The 13,343-nt window shown below is 49.6% G+C and overlaps 1 protein-coding gene across 4 annotated transcripts in view; it reads left to right on the top strand.

The window, feature by feature from the left end:
• Positions 1 to 1,400: 1,400 nt before the first annotated feature.
• The window catches only part of COL2A1 (collagen type II alpha 1 chain), a 66,037-nt gene continuing 54,094 nt past the window's right edge, over positions 1,401 to 13,343 (top strand). The window contains exons 1-11 of one of the 4 annotated variants that reach the window (XM_084610471.1): positions 1,401 to 1,419; positions 1,795 to 1,912; positions 5,441 to 5,647; positions 7,197 to 7,213; positions 7,675 to 7,707; positions 7,842 to 7,874; positions 7,966 to 8,019; positions 8,729 to 8,830; positions 10,215 to 10,292; positions 11,101 to 11,145; positions 11,261 to 11,314. In XM_084610471.1, the coding sequence (XP_084466597.1) occupies positions 1,819 to 1,912; positions 5,441 to 5,647; positions 7,197 to 7,213; positions 7,675 to 7,707; positions 7,842 to 7,874; positions 7,966 to 8,019; positions 8,729 to 8,830; positions 10,215 to 10,292; positions 11,101 to 11,145; positions 11,261 to 11,314 (717 nt within the window). In that variant the 5' untranslated portion in view covers positions 1,401 to 1,419; positions 1,795 to 1,818. Of the gene's footprint in view, positions 1,424 to 1,488; positions 1,913 to 5,440; positions 5,648 to 7,196; positions 7,214 to 7,674; positions 7,708 to 7,841; positions 7,875 to 7,965; positions 8,020 to 8,728; positions 8,831 to 10,214; positions 10,293 to 11,100; positions 11,146 to 11,260; positions 11,315 to 13,343 lie in introns of those variants that run through there. The other 3 variants (XM_084610470.1, XM_084610472.1, XM_084610473.1) reach the window with 3 other exon arrangements.

Below are 13,343 nucleotides of genomic sequence, written 5' to 3'. Positions count from 1 at the left end.
CAGGTGCGGCACTGGAAGCCTGTGAGCGGACAGTGAAGCACGTGCTTCAGTCGGTTGCTGACTCGGGGCCTGAATGCAGCTGACGGGCGACCGGGGAGAACCCAGCGCCTCTCTGTCCCTCAGCCCCAGGGGTTGCAACCCGGGGAACTCCCCCAGGCTGGGCTAGGGCTTGCAAATCAGAGGGACCCCCCTGTCCCCCAGCCGTACTAGTATTTGCAAAGCACAGCGCAACCCCCCCCCCAGCTCTGCTAGGGGTTGCATGGCCCTACGTACCCACTCTCGCTCCCCCAGTTTCCCCACGGGGGCTGCCAGACCCCGGGATTAAAGCTTTGGGATCCGCGGCATCCGATCAAGAGAACGGAGCAGGCAGCGACTGTGGGGAAAGGCGCCCTCCGCCACCCGTCCCTTTCCATAGCCTTCCTCTCCCCCCTCCGCATCCTCCTGCAGGACCACGGCCCCTGCGGCTGTCGACCACTGGGGCTGGAGAAGGAGATGCCCGGACCTGAAAGCGGGGGCATGTGGGGATCTCTTTCCTCGCCCCTCTCCACTTTCCCCAGCCGATAGGACCAGCGTTTACCAGGCTGGGGACAAGCAAGGGGGCAGGATTCCCAAACCCTGCAGCTTGAGTGCCTCATCTTTGGGGGACGTGGGGGGGGGGTAGAGAAAGGGATACCTGGCTCCCGGAGGCTGATGCCAGGGGAAGGGGATTAACCGAAATCCCTATCTTACCCCCCACCCGTTTGCAAATCACCTCCAGAAACCACGCCGCCTGCAGACGATGGGACCGCGGGGGGAGGGGAGGGGCAGAAGGTTCCGGGGCCAGGCTGGAAGGGGAGAGCAGAGGGGGCCGGGGTCTGGACTGGGAAGGAAGAGCGCGGGGAGGGAATGGGGGCCCGCGGTCTGGGCTGGGAGATAGGGGAGCGAAAAGGCTAGGGTGTGAACTCAGTCGCACCCGTGTCACTCCGGAGCCTCTGCCCTGGAACGAACGGAGTGACACCTCATTGACTGGCACCGGGGCCGGGGTGCTGGAGAGCGGAACGCTCCCCCGGAAGGATGCACCGCGCCCGGGTGCAGACGCCGGAGCCGGGAGGGGGGCCAAAGACCCCTCCGAGCTCCAGCCGTGGCTCCGCATCCTCCGCTCTCCGCTGCACCGCACGGGCCCGGGAAACCTCGGCGGAAACTTCCCCCAACTTCTCCTCTCCCAGCTGCGCGTCCTCCCCGGAGCGGGGCTTTCCCTGGCCCTCCGCTGCCTCCCCCACGCCTCGCCAGGGGAGCGCAGCGCGCCGCGCGCCTTTGGAGAAACTTCCTCCAGTGCGCGGCGCTTTGGAGAGGGACGGGAGCCGCTCTCCCTGCCCCATCCCGGCGTGCGTCTGGAGAGACACAGCGCTGCCCGCCGCCCCTCCTCGGGGAGGAGGTGGGGTAGGTAGGGACCCTCCCCTCCCTTTCCTTCCCCTCCCTAACTTCGTGCCCCTTTTGGCTCCAGGGCCGCACTGAAGCGCGGGCAGGAGGAGGGGTCTCCAGCCCTGGGGACGGGGCTCAGGGCTCAAGTTACAGCGCAGCTGGGGGGCAGGGGAGGACTGAGATCGGGGCATATACACCGGCTCCTGGAAGGCAGAGGGGCCATCTAACTGCGGTGCCTTGGCCCAGAGCAGACGGCGCGGCGATTCTGCTGGGGCCTAGGTACCTTGGATTCTCCTGCTCTTTCCAGAAAATCGGGGGGGACTCGGCTGCATGAAGGCTCGGTAGTCACTGGGGAAACCAACCTCCTCCCTTTTCTCTGCTCCACACACAAAGGTCCTGCATGTCTAACATTTAGACATGTTCAACTTTGTGGATTCAAGGACTCTAGTGCTGCTGGCAGCCGCCCAGGTCATTTTACTAGCCGTTGTCAGATGTCAGGAAGAGGATATTCGTAAGTTGCACCTTTTCCTTTCTTTAAAATTTATCCTGAAGGGGGAGAGGGGGAACTGGACACGAAAGCAATGGAAGAAAGAGCGACAGAGAGAGAGAGAAACCGCTGCTTCTGGGAGGGAAGGATGGGCTGGTAGGAGCAAGTGTTGCAGGCCTGGGAGACCTGGCTTTAAAAAAAAAAAAAAAGTACCTTAAGACCTGGAAAACTGGCCTCCTGTTCTCCCTGTATTTGATTTTGAGCTCACGGGTTTCCATTGCTCCTCTTTAGATTTGCCTTTTCTCCCACTCTGTACCTTCTCTGGAGTCTGGATGAGGCTCACTGCTGCGGGATGACAAAATACTGATTGGCGAAGAGATTTCTTCCTATTCATTGTAATGCTTGGTTGCTTTAGAAGAACACTGCAGTCGTGAATCCCCTCCTTGCCTATTATTTTGGCTTCCATCCCCCTCCTTGAGTTGATTTCCACCCTGAAAAGGGCTTTCAGAGGAAAATATAACCTGGTCAGGTCAGATCCCACCAAAGGGAGAACAAAATATCTCTCCACCTCCTGCGGCCCTGAAAGAGTTAATGCAACAAAGCTGAGTGGGATGGGGGGGTTCACAGGGGGAGCTAGACAAAGGGGACATTCCGAGATAGACAAGCCAGAGTCTGAGACTTACAAAGAAAGACCTTTGTACAGCCTTCAGCTTTCCTCCTCATCCCAACCCACTTCTTAGTTGGGGCTGGTGTGTAAGGTGCAGAAGAAGTTGATAGCTAACAGACTTTTGGTTTAAGGATCAGAAAGGAAACTCCCCCCCCCCCGCCCCCCCGAGACGAGGCCACCTGGAGGATCAGAGGCATTCCAGACACACTAGACAGATTGTCCAACTTCTCCTTCACCTTCCAACCCCGCCCCCCTCCAATCTGAACCCAAAGAGGAAAGCAAGGGGACAAGTGGGGGAGCACATTCCCACTCCCTGCCCCCAACATTTTACCATTTTTTCAATTGCTGCTTTTTGAAACAAAATGATCCTCTTGTGCAATTGTGACATTAAAGTCCGATGCACAGCCAGCCCTTCCCCCTACCCCAGAAAAATTTCTGATCTGGCATATTATTCAGCCTGGAAGCTGGAAACTTTATTAGGTAGAAAGGATTTTTTTTTTCACTTGTTTGGGCAGGTTTCCTATTGCTTGAATTCCATCCCTGTCTCCATATGCTCCAGACTGTAAATCAATTGCAGGGAGAGAGAGAGAGAATGCCTGAAAATACCTCCTTGCTTGCCTGCTTCTGGGCCATGCTGTCTTTCCCACAATCAGCCTGAGATTCCAGCAAAAAGGAGCTGAAATTCCTTCCATTCAGGCGCAAAGGAGTTGCTAGGTCATTTTCAGTTTGCTTAGTTCCTAACAAAAGGATTGGATTTGTAAGAGTTCCCAGTGAGACACCTCCATCCGACCACATACCAGGCGTGCTGGAACGATTTGTATAATGGGGGTGCTGAGATCCACTGAACCAGCCTTTAAACCCTGGATAGGATGGAAACCGCTTCAAGCCAGGTGGTGCGGCAGCCGCCCTAGCTCTGGCTCCTACACCACATGCACCCCAAGAGAACTCAGAAGTTGGGGGCTGCACTTTGGGAACCAGTCTATTTGTAGCAACGGGGGTTTGTTTCCTTTTCCTATTCCTGGTCAATCGATGCTGATCGGTTCATTCATTCTGTCCTATGTCTGTTGTAAAAGGATGATCTCCCCACAGGAATATTGATTGTACACCAAAATTTGGCAGAGCGGTTCCTTTAAGCTGCTATCTCCCGCCTTGTCTGCCCTCTCTAGTTTAGATTAAAGTATGTTTAGCATCCTTCACAATGTGCTTGGATCCCTCAGGTGTGCAGCACAAGGAATGGGCGTAACCGAGCATGCCTTGCGCTTTATTCTTCTCTGAAGCAAAGAATCGCACCCTGTTTCCGAGGAGAGGAACTTATTTTCTGCTCAGATGGCTTTAGCTCTTTTGGGAGGCTCATCTGCAAAAGTTCTCTCCAGGTCATGGAGGGAACTCAATTCCCCGTTGTGAGCAGTTTGTTTGCATAGGGGAGATTGGCAGCGATGGCTTCCAGATGGAGTTGAAATGCTGCCCTTATTTATTTAAATAGGTTCCTAACAGCGCCACGTGAATCAAGCTCTGTGTGTGCTCGAGAAAAGGCCCATTCATGAGAGGAAGGGTCCCCTGGGCTCCCCAAGGTGCCCCAGCTCCATGCACAAAGACCCCCCCTGTCATCTCAACTACTGCCATCAGGGCTTCAGACATTCACTTGGCTGGGGGGCGGGGGGAGAGAAAGAAACAGATGTCAAAGAGGCACGTATATTTTTTATGGGTCTCCCCTTGTCAAGAACCCCTTCTATTGAGCTGTTATAATTGGGACAATATTATAATGAACTCTCCCAATAACAGTTGGATGCTTGTTTCTTTTGCATTTTTTGTGGCCCCTGTAAGCACCCCCCCCCATGGCTGCAACCATTCACCACCACCCCCCCCGCCCTCCCGGGCTCCTTGGTCCATTCATAGGTTTGACTTTGATTCAGTTTGTTTCTCGTTTATGGTGTTTTGATTAGAAAAACAGCCTTTGCCTGGAGAGAATGAGCCAGGGCTGCTGCTCTTTGTTCATCACAGGGTTCGGTCTGCCCAGTGCATTCCAGAAGCAGCCAGGGGGCATTTAAAGAATCTTCTTTGTTACTTTTCTCTCCACCTTTTCCCCATTTATATTTTTTTCTGGTGGGATGATGTTAAACGAAGCGGACTGGTGTAACCCTGCCCCTTCTGGCAGTGCTGAGAAAGGGAATCCAGACTTGATTCGCTTCCCCATCTACACTAGTGTAAATCCAGAGTAACTCTACTGGAGCCAGTGGAATGACACCCGTGTAGAACTAGTGTGAAACCCAGTTCAGGCCTGGTTGCTGGAAAAACGCACAGGCCCCTGTAGAAAAGAGACACAGGGGGTTCATGAAGGAGGCACAAGAGGGCTGAGCTGAGCTTGACCAAAGTGGACATAGCTTGTGGCTGCTAAGAACTCTACCTGACTCATGGGCACAGCTATGTCATTAGTTTCTCTCAGCGAAAGTGACCGCGATGGGAAATTAATAAAGTGCCAGGTGGGAAGCCTTGAACCTTAAGCCGTGTCAATAGCACAAGAGCCCTGGGCCTTCAGGACAGTTCTTCCTCACAGTATCTTCTTGAGGAGGCCGAAGAGCTATCATCAGGCCTCCATGTTTTGCTCTGCTTCTGGAGTGGCCAAGAGATCCATGTACTAATCTGTGAGATGTTGAAGGAAGATGGGAGAACCAGAACCATCCCACCTGGGAGCTGGCAGGGAGCTGGCTTGGACCATGAACGTGGGAGGTTATTTCTATGCCCTATTGCAATTGGTATGGGATTGCTATAACTGATGCTGATAGTATGACCCTGTTTCTCTCTCTCTCCCTTTTGGTTTTCTCCCTTTTGCCTCCCTTCCCACCGCATCTCATTTCCCCCCTTCCCTTCCTTTCCCTTCGGCACAGAGGAGGCAGGCAGCTGTGTGCAGGATGGGCAGAGGTATAGTGATAAGGATGTGTGGAAACCCGAGCCCTGCCGGATCTGTGTCTGTGATACTGGGACTATCCTCTGCGACGAGATAATCTGCGAAGAAATGAGAGACTGTCCCAGCCCCGAGATCCCCTTCGGAGAATGCTGCCCTATCTGCCCAACTGACCAACCTGCTGTCAGCGGTCGTAATTTATTTATTTCCCTTCCATAAATAAATTACTCCAGATAATTGCAAAGATCAATAGCCCCCAATGGATGAGCACCCAGCAAAAGACGGGAACATCCATGGGACCTAGCTAGGAAAGGCCACTTCTCATGGACTCATTTGGGTCTGTCTCTTTGCCTAGGGTGTAGAAGGTCTGAAATAACAGTGTGGTCAAATCACAGATGAGAAGAAAGATAATTAACATAATCAATTAGTCTAACAGCCCCGATTCTAAAGATATTGTAGTAATTACCAAGGCAGCAAGACAAAACCAAAGCTGTCTCTGCCCTGACAGTGAATCAAGTCTCTATGCACCAGAGAAGCCTGATTTAAATCCACAGCCTGCAGATTTCTAAGCCATGAAGGCGGAAACTGGACAGTGCTAAGTACATAGTGCATGGGATTTTTTTTTTGGTTTGTTTCCTTAGTATTTAACCACTACACCAGGGTCAGAAATTGCAGGGTGAGCTGAGTAGGAATAGCACCTAGAATAAAGGCTCTCTTGCTGTGATATAAAAACATGCCTTCTGGTACTAGCAAAGATCAAAACTCCTTTTCTTTTAATTTTCATACTACCTCCAAAATGACCTTGAGCCCAAGTTATGTAAGAACTCCCAAGTTCAAGGGGGTCATGGGTGGTCCTGAGCATCAAAGGAGAGGCCAGGCCTCCATGTAGGTCAGGGTTCTGTGCCTGGCTTTGTAAAAAAACTCAGTTTCCCTAGCTGAAAAATGGGGATGGGTCACAAAACTCTCCCAGCCTGGGGCATAATTCATTCCCATCTGTGAAGTGTTTTGAGATCCTCAGCTGAGGCCAGTAGCTATTTCAGTGCCACTGTTTCGAAGACCTTCTCTGTTCTAGTTCCGTCAAAAGCAGAAGTTGCCTTTTTTAACCCTTTGCTGATACAGGCGACCTTTCCAATGTGCCCCCGTCTTTAATTAGGAAATGCCTTGGAGCCCGCAAGTGTCAGCGAAGGGTTGAGAGCAAATGTTAACATTTTCCCCTGAAATGCAATCATGTTGATTTGGACCTGCGCTGAATGTAGCTTTTAACGCCTGCCTTTTTTGGTCTTTGGCACGCTGGCTTCAGAAGATTTTCCTTGGTTTTGGTGGGGGGGGGGGGTTTAACCTACTTATTTTGTCTGAGTGCATTATTCTTTGGCTGCTTCATAACCATGCCCTGGTCATTTCTGGAAGGGCAAAGTGACGAGCCCACCTGCCATTAGCAATTTCATTAGCCATTTCATGAGCAATTTTCGCCACCTGCCATTAGCAATTCGGAAGCCTATTATCCCACGATGCTTTGCATGAAGCCTTGCCTGTATCTGTGAAATGCTGGCCAATTTACCACCCCTCCAGCAGAGCAGTGACAGCAACACTCAGGCAGTTGGTTGTAGAGGAGAAACTGAGGTTACCCTAATCACATCCGTCCCTGGCCTCTTATCCAATGCCTTGTCGTGTGCATCTTTGTGAGCTGAAATGGTGGGTTTCATCATGATGCTGACACTTTCTCTCTCTCATTTCAACAGGGCAACCTGGCCCCAAGGTGAGATCATTGTTAGTATTATTCATCATGACCACCAGCACATTTTCCCTTCTTTGGCCTTTATTACAGTTCCATGGGTGTAGCGTTCCGGATTCTGTTCTCAGTTGACACTGTTGTCAATGAGGAATGACTCCACTGGAAGTGAAACAGAATCAGACTCCAGATAGACACACTAAGTTGTACCATTTTAATTACACCGGCCTAGTTAAAGCGGTGCAACCCGGCAGTGCAGATGCAGTTATATGGGTGCTTATACAGCTACTCATGTGCTTAAAGCGCAGAGCATGCTGAAGTGCTCTGTTCAGTTCTTTGCAGGATTGTGCAGACACACAGGATGGGGATTAGCTGCATTTCTGTGATGGGTCTAGCAGTGGGCTAGGCAGGGGGCGGGATGCATAATCACACACATCAGTTGTGTGCAGAATTGTCAGTGTTCTAATTCCAGCTGCTTTGCATTGCAGGGACAAAAAGGGGAACCCGGTGATATTAAAGATGTAAGTTTTAATCTGAGTTTTCTGCATGTCTTCCATTCATTTATTTCCCATAGGGGCACATAGGGTGCTTTGAGAGAATCCCGTGTGAGCGTCCTTCTCAGCTAAGTTTTCCTATGTTTCTCTCTCCCACCCAGGTCGTAGGACCAAGAGGACCACCTGGACCACAGGTGAGGAGCTTACTTTCTCTATCACATCGTTTGAATGTTTGTGGGCAAAACATTGGAGACTACTGAACTCCTCCTGTCTCACCTGTTTCAGGGACCTGCAGGGGAACAAGGACCAAGGGGCGACCGTGGGGATAAAGGCGAAAAAGTGAGTTTAAGACAAAATAACCAACACAGAGCAAAAAAACAAAACAAACCAGGGGTTAAAATGCTTCCAAAAGCATCAATGTGGCACATCCCCCTCTTAATATTACTGCCTCTTAACACATGAATAATAGTCTTTCAGATTAAACTGTAATCTCATCGGGGCAGAGAACTTGCCATCTGTGCTGAGGAGGATGTCTAGGGGACTCAGTCATGGACCAGGACCCTATATATCTAAAGCACCATGGTTCCATTATGGTGCTACATTAACAATAACTAAGCTCCATAACAGTGGTATTAATTAATGTAATTCATGTGTAAAATGATTAATATGTGCAGTGAGTTGCCTACATTCAGATGAATAAAGCACCACTCTGGATGAATAATAAGGTTGCTCAGGCCTTAATGCCTGGCAATCTGTCACTGATAATAAATTACTACTCGTAACGAATGATGTGTGATTAACACACGCTGTGGGCCATTGACGTGCCGATGAATAAGGCACCGCTCTCTATTTATAATTATACTTAATGCATAACAATAATGGAGCATATAGAATTCATAATTGATTACAAATAACCAAATGGTAGAGAATTGATAATATACACTATACCTTTTGCATTCCAAGGACTCATGTCACATCAGGGCGCAGACTGCAGTTAGCTTCTCCTGGGTGTCTGTCTGGAGTCACCTTTCTTTTTTGTTCCTTGTAGGGTGCTCCTGGCCCTCGGGGTAGAGATGGCGAACCTGGTACCCCTGGAAACCCCGGACCCCCAGGGCTCCCGGGTCCCCCAGGGCCCCCTGGGCTTGGCGGAGTGAGTATCCTCAAGTGTTTTTTTTTTTTTTTTTTTTTTGAACCTTCACATCCAGGACATATGGCTGCACAGACTGATTGAAAGGGCCTTTGGGAGCGTGTCCCGATACTGTATAATTCAGCTGGAGTCACTGATTCAATAGGAATATTTATGTCATTTTAGGGTTCCTATGAAAAATTAAATAACAACATTTTCGATTATTCAGAATGCAAGACTTTTTATCGGCTAACTTGCTTCCTCCCCATTAGTTGTTATTTGTTTTGCAGCTACTGATCCCCGCCCCCCGCTGTTAGACACCGTGCAGACATACAGTAATAAAGGCCTTTATTGCTCTAGCATTTCACTGGCTCACACGTCAATTTCACCTCTGTCCCTGGTCAGTTTCACTCTAGGGTACCCTTTGCACTAGCCCACAGCTGCAGCCAGTGGGAGCAAACATTGCTTGGGAATATTTAAAGTTTCACTAATGTTCCTAGTCTGTGGCTTTCATGAGGTAGCCCAAGGCTACAAATACCACAAGGGAATCTTTTAGTACTTCACTTCTGTTCCTGGTCAATTTTACTCTGTGATTCCCATGCACTAGCCCAACCCCGCAGTGATTGATGTGTGTGGAGGGGTAGGGGGGCAGGTAGATACAGGTAGGGTGGTGATAGCTTCAAAAAAAATCCAAGGAAACATTTCTGTTGGGCTTACCTTGTGCAAGACCAAGCTTATTGTTTGGTGCAAATTTAACTCAATGGTGCCCCATTGAAAGGCGCATTTTAATTACCCCAAATGCTGTGCACTATATTTAGATTCACTGTGCCTGAGTTTTCTAATCTCCTGGTCTTTCAGATGAATGAATCACTTCAGATTTATAAGGAACTCTTGGGCAGTTTCTTTAAAAAAATAAAAACAACACAGAATGATTTCTCTTGTTGGAAAGTGCCCTTCACTTGTGTCTCTGTTACAAGCAAAACATAATCAGAGCAAATGACGGAACCAAAGTCATTTGGCCTTTTTAAATGATTTTTTCTTATTCTTCAAAGAAATTTCTCCCCTCTAAATATTATCAGATAAAAAGGCTGACCCCGAAGTAATAACCGTGAGGAAATTTAAAATGAAATGTCGGAACATTTTGCATATTTACTGCAAATCGATGTCTAGCAAATAACAAGTCTAAAAACCCTCTTTTTGATTTTTTCTGAGACACGGAAATGGTTGCTTATCAAGTACAGGGTACAGTGCCTAACGGATCCAAATACTTTACCAATATAAATACTTTACCAAAAACTTTAGGATATCAATAGTGATCACTTTGCAGCCCGCATGCCCATTGCATGGCTTGACTGATTATGAAAAAGAATCCCACTCAGATGCGTCTGTGCTTTGGTCTTGTTTGCAGAACTTTGCTGCTCAGATGGCGTCAGGATTCGATGAGAAGGCTGGTGGCGCTCAGTTGGGTGTGATGCAGGGACCTATGGTAAGACAGCTCTCTGCTTCCTTTTAGCAACCGGGACACTATGCGGCCTCTTTCTGGGAGGCCTGATATTTAGGGTTGAAGTTGACAGGAGCTGGGGGTTGCTCAGCAACTTGAAAAATCCGGCCATTAAAACACAGCTCGATATTATCTATGAGCCAGATCCTCAGCTGGTGGAATTCAGCACAGCCCCATCGAAGTCCATGCTGAGTTTCACCTGCCGAGATTCTGTCCCTATCCTCCTAGCCACAACCCACTAAAATTACTATAAAATGGTTGCATAACCAAGGATTTACAAGATGACTTAATTGCCTCGGCTTCTGCTCTGCTTGCCAGGGCATCCCAAGTCACAGGCCAAATTGTTTAAATAGACTCTCCTGGGAGGGAAAGTTATAGAACGTTTTGTTTAGGGGTTGGTCTCTGTAACTTTTGGACCATGGGCTGAGGAATGCATGACAGCAGCTACTGTTCTTCAAGATCCCACAAGATTTCCAGCAGGAAATTTCTGCTCTCCAGCCTTTCTTGGCAAGCAGTAAATGAAAAGCAGGGCTTAGTAAACATGGCTACAGTCCAGAAGAAAGCGTGCTGCCTCCCCCCCGCCCCCTTCCAAGTAGCTTCTAAAGGAAAAGTAGTTCTTGGTGGTGTCTCCGGAGGGGCTGAATATAAGAGGGATGATTTCAGAATCCTCTCTTGCTGAGGGGGAAAGATCCTTGTTCTTTATGGGCCATCAGCTGAAACCTCTCGCCCCCTTTCACTTGGCGGGGGGCTTAGAGATTTTCTTAACGACGGTGATTTTTGTTTCCCAATGTAGGGACCTATGGGACCGCGAGGACCTCCAGGACCATCGGGAGCTCCTGTAAGTGCCTGCTCTCTCAGGAGCAATCTGTCTCGTTGGGGGTAAAATAACATAGCGAATATATAGAGCATCATTGTTGAGATGGCTAATGAAGCTCCTTTGCTCTATGTTGCAGGGCCCTCAAGGATTTCAAGGCAACCCTGGAGAGCCTGGGGAACCTGGAACTTCTGTGAGTAACCAGCAGCTTCGCTTTTGGCCAAAGAGGCCGTGACCCGGCACAAATCGACACCTCAGTTACCCATGCAAATGGCCAACACCCCAGCTGCACCCGCAAACGTCCCAGAAACATGAGCTACATTAGAGCTGCCCTGAGGAATTCCAAAAAGTCTCTCCACCAAGAGACCCCGATGCCAACTTCTCTGAGCAGAAAACACCCTTCTCTGAGTCTCAGCTATGATATCACTGATAATCAAAGCTGGGGTGATAGACTGAGGGAATGCTTAGATTAGACACGTAGGCCGAGATGTTCAAAGGGGCCTAAGAGATTTGGTCACGCAGTCCCAGTATAACTAATGGGGATTGGGCTTCTAATTCCTGGCGGTGGATTTGAAAAATCTCAAGCCTCGGCTTTAGGCACAGGAGGCTGATGATCAATGTGCTGAATAGAAAGGAAACAGAATTAATGGGACAGATTCTCAGCCACACAAAGACCGTGTGCACTGCCCTGGCCATGTAAGGTGCCAATAAAGTGGGTGCATCTTTAGCTCACTCCTACTTTAAGGCTTCTTTGTCTTGCTCAGGTGCTGTAAAGGGGCCTTAGTGCCCATGAGAATCAGGCTCGGTGTGTGTATCTTAGGGGCACATGGCGTGACGAGGGTGTGCTCTGATGCTGCACGCTGGAGGAGCTGCGGGGTTGGTGGCAGTGATGGTGGGGGAGGGGGAGTTGTAAGTCCAGACGCAGTCGATCACTTTGCATGGCAGGATGACAAAAGGACCAAGGGGCTCAGCTTCGATGGTGATGGAGAGACGGGGGGCAAGGATCTAGGAAGCAGGGGAGCTCAGTCGATGTAATATACGTAGAGGTTGGAATTAGGTATTTGATCCTATGCCTGTCTCACATTGGTTTGGAGAGGCACAATTGGCAAGGCGTGGTTCAATGTGGCTCTGTGCTGATATCACTGTAGCACCTGGGAGCCTGACAGACACTAATGGATGTTATCCTAAAATAGGTAGAGAAAGATAACACCCCATTTTAAAGACAGGGATACTGAGGTACTGGGTTGATTAAGTGGCTTTCCCAAGGCCACCCAGGGAGTCTGTAGCAGAGATGGGAATAGATACCCCCCGCCCCCAGGACGGCTGAGTCCTGGACAAGTGCCCTACCCATGAGACTATCCTTCCTACCTATGACCAAGGGTAATTTATACAGTGGGGCACCACAGGCCTTGGTGTTAGATTCGGTCCTGTATAACCTCTACATGAATGGTCTGGGAGGCAAACAGCCCATTAATGTGGCTGGGAGATGAGACTATGGTTGGGAGAGTTGCAAACAACATTCAGGAACGGGAAAAATTTGTGAAGGAGCCCGGATAGACCTGGAAAATAGCAACATAAGATGCAGTGTGGACAAATGCTAATCCATTGGGCGGGGTGGGAACGATCCAAAGGACTACAGTAAAGGATCATCTAATCCATTCCTCACCCTAGCCAGTTCTGGGTCATTCTTTACGCTAACAGGTTTTTTTCCAGTCCTGCCAAGCCGTGGGGCTTCGACTGCTTACCCTGGGAGCGTCCTATAACAGATCTCACTATCAGGACATTTCCCCCCCCTCCGATGTTCCAACCTGTATTTTTCCTCTTGTTCAGTTTCATCCCATCCCTCCTTAGTCCTCGTACAAGCCAACTAAGGGGAGGGAGGAACCGACCACGTTAAAAGAGAGAGAGAGGCATGATAATCAGCCACTTGGACAGGAGTTTGCAATGCAAACAGGGCGAGCAGTTTGGAGCTACATCTGCAGAGGCATCCTAGGGCAGGGAAATTAGAACACTTCTCGAATGCTTCCATACAGGTTCTTAACCTGGGGGGTCACAACCCACCCGGCCCTTGCTAAATGCAGGGAGTGGGTGATCTATCCATGGTACTTATCCAACCCCCATCACGGTAGCTTCTGAGCACCTTGCAATCTTGAATGTGTTTATCTTCACAGCACCCTATGAGGTAGGGAAGTGGTGTCAATCCCATTTTACGGCTGTGGAAC

Source organism: Lepidochelys olivacea (assembly GCF_965140295.1).
Source record: "Lepidochelys olivacea isolate rLepOli2 genome assembly, chromosome: 20".
NCBI lineage: Eukaryota > Metazoa > Chordata > Testudines > Cheloniidae > Lepidochelys > Lepidochelys olivacea.
This window is presented reverse-complemented; position numbering and strand designations above follow the sequence as displayed.